The 8,691-nt window shown below is 41.7% G+C and overlaps 1 protein-coding gene across 2 annotated transcripts in view; it reads right to left on the bottom strand.

The window, feature by feature from the left end:
• Nucleotides 1-8,691, bottom strand: part of HPS4 (HPS4 biogenesis of lysosomal organelles complex 3 subunit 2) — a 287,681-nt gene that overhangs the window by 216,909 nt on the left and 62,081 nt on the right. For both annotated transcript variants that reach the window (XM_078667309.1, XM_078667310.1), the window contains exon 4: nt 5,343-5,486. In XM_078667309.1, the coding sequence (XP_078523435.1) occupies nt 5,343-5,486 (144 nt within the window). The remainder of the gene's footprint in view (nt 1-5,342; nt 5,487-8,691) is intronic.

The following is an 8,691-nucleotide window of genomic DNA, read 5'->3' as shown; positions in this document are numbered from 1 at the left end:
CTGCTGGCAGGCATGTCGTTAAAGGGGGCTCCTATGTAAATTTCAGCTGTTCTAAACCCCTCATCAGCACCACACAGAATCTCTGGTAAAAATGTGGAGAGCTGGGCTAAGAGTGGCTGCTTTGCTCTCCACAGGGATCAAGTACTCTCCTTATTTGAAATCACAAGCAAACGTGCTGAACTACATGTGTAATCTCCATACACCAGAGAAACAGAGCTCTTAACAAATCGCTGTATTTAAATGAGCATAAACACTCTGAAGAAAACTCCTGCCCCCCCAACACTACCCCTACGAGAACCAAAGTTGTTTCTACAACTCAACACATACCTAAAAGGAATTAAATGTAGATCAATTAACAAGTGCAAGTCTAAATAATTAGGCTACTACTATCCAGGGCACAACTTTCTACATGTATACCACTTCAATGTTCCATGTTCAAATGTATTAAAACTGGTAAAAAAATTGCCCCGGTCTTGCCCAACCGCCTGTTTACATATGCGTCAATAGTCAACACCACTGACTCCTGGTTCACTTCCTTCTTAGTATTCAGACCAAGTAATAAAAAACTTCAATTTTCATATATCACCACAATTGACCATTATTGGATTGTGTTTTCATGAGTGTTGTTGCATTGCTCCATTCTGATGAAAGGATAGCTTACCATGACCGTAGTAGAATTGAGAAATTGGTTAGAATCATATTCTTTGGAAAATGTTTGAGCAAATGTAAAAGGTTGTGCTGTTTTATTTTCAATATTTATAGAGTACGGGGAATAAGGTAGATTCTAGTTACGAGATAACTGAAGAAGACTGCCATTAGCTAACCTAGAGAGATGGATAGCTTTCATTTTCTAACCAGCTAGTTTGCTTTCAACCATGATTGTTTTCTATAACAAGCATTACCTTTCCAGATAATTCTGGCTTTAAAGTGCTGAGCCCTGAAATCACACAATCACATCACTCACCTTGTATACATGCCTACCAGTCACCCTTCACATACAATAGCTCACCAATTAACCCTGTATACTCACCCTGCATCCACACAAGAACTTCCCTCACCCTGCACCTTCTCAGGCACAAGACTCATCGGCATGAACACAGGCACAAAATTCACCCAGCCACAGCATATTTCATTATACGCCTTCGATATCCTTCTCTATGCACTTCGGCCCCGACAGACCTTCCATCGGCTCATTCATATCATAAGATCCTTTGGATCCTACTCTGTGTGAATGAGGACAAGTCTCTGGTTTTTCCTCTCGCGGGGGACCCTCCGGTCCTAACGTCCGCAAGTTTGGAACTGGGAATTCAGGATAAATTTAAATATCTGAGCATTTGGATCACCAAGAATGAAATGGAATTTACACAACTAAATCTGCGGGGGCAGCTGTCCTGATTGCGTGGGGACGTGACGCATTGGAGGGGACTCCCTGCTTCCCTCATGGGACGGGCTGTCCTATTTAAGATGATGGCCCTGCCTCACCTACTGATCAATCCCTATAGCATTCCGGACTCCGTCTTTCGTATGATAGACTCTGAATTATGCCTGCTACTGTGGAGGGAGGGGGGGTGAGGCAGTCCCAGAATTGCACTTAAGAAACTGAAGAATGGAGTGTATGAAGGCGGGCTAGCAGTCCCGGACTTCAGAAAGTACCACTGGGGGGGCCCATCTTATCAACATTAATGGCTGGGTCGTTTGCCCACTAGAAGAACCAACATATAGGGTGGACAGACTGACGTTGGGCTCGGGCAGTCATTTGGGAGAACTCTATCGAAAGGGTGTGGGCACAGCACATCTACCACCACATACAAAAATGGTCATAGATATTTGGCATAGAGTAACTAGAATGATGGGGTGGGATCAGAAACTTACCGAACAGACCCCACTATGGGAGGGGAATATTCTTAAAGAAGTGCACAAGCTACTTGGGTTCCGGAGGTGGAGCCCTTATAGACATTGACTTGCTTGGAGATGTCTACAGAGGTGTTGCTATGATAACCTTTGATAGTTTGCAAGAAGGCTTCCAGATGAGTGGAGGAGAATTCCTTTGATATTGCCATCTGCGCTCTGCGCTACATTGCCACCTGAAAAAAGGGACAGTGCTCCCAGAATACACCCCATTGGAGGACAGGCTGCTCTTGGACCCCATGATTCAAATGGCGGCGTCATTAACGTACAAAAAGCTGGTGAACAACATCCCGGATGGTTTAGGCCCCTAGCAGGAGGCCTGGGAAACTGATGTGGGCCTGCTAGAGGACGACGACACGACTGTGTAGAGTCCCTCCACTGCCCTAGGGAAATAGCTGTCAGAGCGCGATTTAGATTGGTCCAACTCTGTATCCTCCACAGGTCATATGCCTCGAGAATGGTGCAGGTGCATATTAAGGGAGGGGGCTCCACAGATTGTCTCAAGGGATGCGGTGAGAAGGGTTCATTTTTACATATTTTGTGGTCATGTCCCATGGTCCAGAAAGTCTGTAAGGGTGTTACCCAGGTTATGGAAGCTGTAACTATTGATCGAGTTCCGCTTGAGTCCAGATGGCACAGTCTTGGTGTTACGGGAGAACTCACATGGCCAAAGTGGGCCAAAATGTGGCTGGCCCTGGTGGGGGTGGATTGTGAAGAGAAACATAGCGCGAGCTTGGGGAGCACCCGAACCATGGGGAAAAATATGGGGGCCTTGGACAGAATATAGAGGCCAGTGATAAGACTTGTGGGGAACGCCAGGTGGTTTTATGGGGTGCTCATGGACATACTCCAATGGGTTTTGCTGGGCTCCACGCATATTCTTTACACCAGAAGTCGGGATACACTGATCTGATAGTGGTCATGTCTGATAAATGTTTTTTATTGTATACTGTATAATGCATATGCTTGACGCTTGCTCTGTCTAATAAAAAGATTTTTTTTTTTTAGTTCATCCAGCCACAACTTACTGTAGATAAACACGATTACACCGTTCAAGACTTCAAAATTAAGTGGTTCTTCTCAGGAAACCATACTAGTACCCTGTGCAAAGCTGCACATTTTTGTAGACTGCAGGCACACAATCCCTTTGGGATTTGAAATATTTAAGAGCTATTGACAGAAGCAATGTAGTTCTGCACCACTTGCTCTGCAAAGATGGATGGTGGGTGGAAGCATGAAAAAGTGAGATTCGGGATAGGAGGTTTAGCAATAGAGGAAGTGCACTTACTTGTACTCTACATTTTACTTCTCACTGGGCCATACTGAGATAACAGGCGGTGAAATGGCCAGAAGGTGGGCTTGTGAAGAGATTGCTAGATCTATGGATGAGGATCGTGTAAATAGATGGATGGATGGATGCATAGCTTGCAAGCTTGATGAATGATTATACTGATGAAAGGCGAATGCGTGAATGAACAGCGATGAATGGGCTAATGGATGGATGCAAGTGTGTGGAAGGAGGGAGGATATAGATCTTGAAGGAAGGTTAGTGGATGCAGGCACGAGAGTGGATGTATACATTTATACATGAACGTATGGTATGTGTGCAACTGAGTCAATTAATGATTGGATGGATACAGATGTGCAAACATGAGAAAAGGAGAGAGACATGGGGAGTTAGTAATAGAGAGAATGTATTTACCAGTGCTATACTGTAAGGTATGTTTCCTGTTTGGCGATAGAACATGGACAGAGGGACAGGCAAAGAATGGATGTACAGACTGGAATTGTTTTCTGTATGTGCAGATTGGTAATGTGATAGTAAAGCGTGGACGTATGGTGAGTGAGGTGGTCCTGGAGTGAGAGGGTGGCAATATCACAATGTAGACTGGCAGTGTGGTGCTGGGAGAGACTGTGCAGTTCTGGGAGTGGTAGTCTGGTGCCAAGGAGGTCTAAACATGGTTGAATTTTAATAGTATGGCTGGTGAGTCAGTAAAGTGGGCATTGGTAGTGGGCTTCTTTTATGGGAAGGCATTGAGCTGTAGAGTGGCCTGGTGTCTCTGTGAAATAATAGTGATACACTGTATGGTGGCTGTGTGGCCTTAAGGCTGGATTACAATGCAGGGGTGTGGTATAGGGGTGCTTGATACCGACAGTGCCAAGTGCTGTGATTATGTAGTGCAATGATGGTTAGCAGTAGTGCTGAGATACTACTGCATCATAGGGGCTGACTGTGTAGTTTTTTGATGCAACAGTGCTGGGTAAAGAGCCAGTGCATTGCAGGGATAAGGCAGTACAGTAGTGATGTGGGTGGTGCTATGACTTGGTAGTGTGGTCAAGGTAATATTGTATTCATATCAGTACAGCATTAGTGGAGGAAAAGGGAGGATGGTGCTTGGATTTCTGCACTTGAGACAGCACTCCTCCCACGTACATGGGGGGTGGAGGGGGCGGAACAGGCCAGGCATGTGGACTAATCACAGAAATGTTTGCTAGATTGCTGTTGACCCCTGTTTCTGTTGCCACATAACTAATGACTGGAAAGGAACATTTGTTTGTGATAGATCCACTGAAGTTTTTTTTTTATAATCATCAGAGCATGTTACAATTCAAGGTGCAGGGCAACATAGCGCATTAAATTGAACACTAGAAATCAAATAAAATAAAAGTATTTTAGAACTTAAATAAAAAACCAACGTTCTCTCAATGAGTGCCATGTTCAACCATGTAAAAATTAAAGTATATTAGCTTAGCCCAGGGCACCCCACATTGACCTCAAACACACAATTGCATGCTAAAGTTAATGATGAAAATGGAAGAGGTAGGTGCTGGAACTGGAAAACAGCAATATGTTCTGCAAGAATGCCCTCCTCCCATTTGTGCTGCTGCCAAAACAATTTCTAATAATCTAGGAGACTTTCTTTAACAGTATTACACTGGAATGTATGTGATTTAAAGGATAAGCCTTATCCCACTGGACTTGATCATTTATGGGGTTTGAATAAACATGATCTCAGCTGAATGGAAAGAACCATTCATTCTCTTTGTAGAAAACATAGCCTGTGGCAAATCAAAAGCTGTACGCAGGTGAACTAATAGAGTGGAGCCACAGTTCCCTCTCTCTGTAGTACTCTGATTAGAGCTATTTTCTGTTCATAACATCGGGTATGGCCTCAGATGCCGTTGAGCCACCCCTAGAAACCGGAAAGCAGCGCCACCAAATAGAAGTGAGTTTAACAAAATGTTCTCATCAAGTACTTAGAACAATCATACTGCGTGTGGAAGCTGTGCTTTGAAGAATATCTGTATTGAGTTTAGCAAAAATATTCCAAAGTGTTACTCAATACACATACACCGGTTCAGATTTTTCCCTCTGCGGGTAAATCATTTATACACATTTACAACGGTTTCATTATACGGAGCTATTCACTTACCCAAAGGTAATCTCCGTCCCGCTTTATTGCAAACTTTAATCTTCTCAACCTCAAAAGATCAGGAGGAGAACTTGATATTTCAGCAATGCAACATGCAACCCCTGCGATCTGTCCACATAACAGTTCCTGCTCATCAATGGGAGTCTGCAAGTACATATTACAGTTAGCAATAAAATACAAGTTGTTTAGACATGCCTGGGAAAGGAGAAACTCTTCATCAGTGGTAACCTATGATTCGGTTCCCCAATGGATTTTGAAAACTTCATGAAAAACATGCAGCATTTACTTTAACATTTCATGTTTCTATATAGTGTGGACTGAAGAGCAGGACTGCAGCCCAAGCTGTAATGTAAAATAACGGAACACAAATTATTTCAAGGAACAGCCAATCTGAGATAGGCAGGGACATTAGCAGACCAAGCTTTAAAGTTAGACTTAACAGTAAAGGGGGAGTGGTATTTATTAGGTTCAGACTGTATATTATACAGATTTCTGCCACTGCCCTTCTTGGTAGTTTGCTGCAGCAACAAAACCTAACAAGCACGAGCAAAGCCAATAGCTCTGACCTATTGGTTTTACCAGTGTTGAGATCTAAATAATATATGTATTCAGATAAGATACAAGAAAACAAAAATATACACAGGCTGTTGTGTCCTTGAAGAGAGAACTGACCAGGAATAAGCAGAAGCAAGGAAAAGTACAGGCAGGGAGATGTGTGGACACAAAGAAATACAGGCATCGAAAGGAGTGGAGTGGAAAAGATCTGAGAATGTACATGCAGAGAGATGTGCAGTTGAGAGAGGTATTGTCTGAGAGGTATGGGCAGGGATTGGGAGACTTGCAAGCAGGGACAGGTCTGTGAGCATAGAGAGTTCCAGCAGAGATAAGTGTAAGCTGGGCGAGGTGTATGTAGTATTCCATATTCTATGTTCTTATTGGAATTGTTATGGTTTCTTCTTATCTAGACATTCTTAAGAATGTAATGTTCAGTTAAGCTTGTATACCTGTTCATGGTGGTTGTTTAAGCTGTCTCCTTATAATAAACTCCTAACTACCATCTACCTGATTCTTCGTGATTTACAACATAATTTGGCGACGACGATCGGGATACTAAAGCCTGAAGCAAGAAAAGGACCCATTTTCTCTTCAAAATAATTTTTTTCATACAAAAACTAAGTTTGGAGACAGCGTTCACCTTTCCTATCAAGGATCAACTGAAGGTACTGTTCACTTTATTTTGCGTGTTAAATGATTGCACCAGCGGCTGTTTATTTCACCCATGTGCTTTGATTGCACCCGCGGCTGCTCTGCTTCGTTAACTATTTGTAACGTTTTGGAATTTCCCTTCTCGCTTGACAATAGTGTTATTTTGGCGTTCATTACCTCTCGTGTAAAACTCCGCTTGAAATCCCGCTTTTCCAACATATTTATTTTTCATTTTGGCTTTTCCCTTCGTGTGGCACCAAAGAAAAGAAACATCTTTTAAAACTTACTGTATTTTACAGCTCGTGGCGCTGCCTCGCGCTGTTGAAGATTCTTCATTGCGGGCACGGACTCTTCGTCTTCAGCTCCTTCCAGTGCAGCGCATTCAGTCATCACGCACTTAACGTTACAAACGTCAAAACGTTGCGTTCCAGCAGCCATTTTGTCTCCTTAGCAACCAACAACCACTCGGATCTCCGTTTCAAGCCGTGTAACATCTATTATTTCTCCTTTAATATAATTCGAACATTTTTAACTCAAATTTTACTAACCTTTTTGTGTAAACATTAACTTTTCTCCGTGTTTTAAGGAAATAATTCTAAGTAAACATTCTACATTTCTACATCAATCAGATTCAGACGATGAATTCTACTGGACAACGGTGACTACTTTTATTATTTTTTTCTACTTTCTTTATTTGTAGTTTTGTTTAAAAAAAAAAAAAAAAAAAAAAAAAAAAGGAATGGGATCTTTGGTATCCAACTTTCCTGGCATATGTAGATGTAGTGGAGGAAGATGGTTGTTCTCCAAAAAGGAAACTTGCTTTGTTAAAAAACTGTCTTGGAGGTGCCGGACTCAAAGAATTGGAAAGTTTACCTCCCATTGAAAATGTAGGCGCTGGTGACAAACATTTTTGAGGCTGTTGTCAAGCAACTGAGTACCAGGTTTGGGAGAAAGATTAACACCGTCATGGAAAGATTTAAGTTCTATTCTAGAGTTCAAAAAGAAGACGAATCAATTGAAACTTATGTAGCTGCCTTACGCACTTAAGCTGGCTCTTGTTCCTTTGAAACCATAAATTTTGATCAGGTTTTAAGGGATCAAATTATGATGCGTACCAAGAGCAAAAAGATTCAAGAACGCTTGTGGATGGGCACTGAATCTTCCCTCAGTGCTGTACTAAATATCGCTAAGGGTATTGAGCAATCTGAATTGTTTGTAAATGAAATAAGAGGTCATGAAGTAAAGAGTAAAGTAATAATTCCTGAAGTCTCTCTAGTAAGGAACCCTTCCAACTATAAGAAACCTGCGTTTTTCCCTCCTAGAAAAGATAATTTTAGTAGAGGTAATAATCCTTTTCCCAAAAAAATTCAAATAATATGCTATAGGTGTGGGGCTAATGATCACGTAGGTAATTATAGAGGCTGTCCAGCTTGGAACAAAGTTTGTATTAAATGTAAAAAGTCAGGTCACTTTAGCAAAATGTGTAAGTCTTCACAAAAAGTTAATTATTTATCTTATGAAGAATGTGATGACCTCGAACAACCATCTGAAATTAACACCATGTTATGTGTTGGTGATACCGAATGCAAAGGTTTTCCCAGTGACATGATTTCTATAAATGGCAAAGAAGTATCGATGCTTATTGACTCTTGTGCCTGGTACACTATAATTGGCAAAAACGTTTTTGATAAATATTGGAGTTCAACGAAACTTCTACCACCTGATATACATCCTGGGGGGTACACTGGTAAGAAAATAGATCTTGAAGGTTACATGTGGGCCGACATTAAATTTAAAGATAGGACTACTAGAGTGAAAATATATGTCTCCACCAAAGGTGCGTCTATCTTATGTTGGCCTCACCAATATGATTTAGGGATCAAACTTGACCCTAATGCATCCCCTCCTGTGTATGTAGTTCCACCTGAAAGTGATTTTATTCTCCAGTTAAAAAAAGATTTCCCTTTCATTTTTAATGATAATCTGGGAGTTTTTCCCAATTTCAAACACCGTATCATACTTAAAGAGTCAGCTGTTCCTGTCCGACATCGAGTCAGAAATGTACCCTTGGCTTATCGTGACAAACTCAAGGTAATTTTGTCAGATCTTGTTTCTAAGAAAATAATTGAACCAGTTGAGGCAT

Source organism: Lissotriton helveticus, chromosome 11, assembly GCF_964261635.1.
Source record: "Lissotriton helveticus chromosome 11, aLisHel1.1, whole genome shotgun sequence".
Lineage (NCBI taxonomy): Eukaryota > Metazoa > Chordata > Amphibia > Caudata > Salamandridae > Lissotriton > Lissotriton helveticus.
This window is presented reverse-complemented; position numbering and strand designations above follow the sequence as displayed.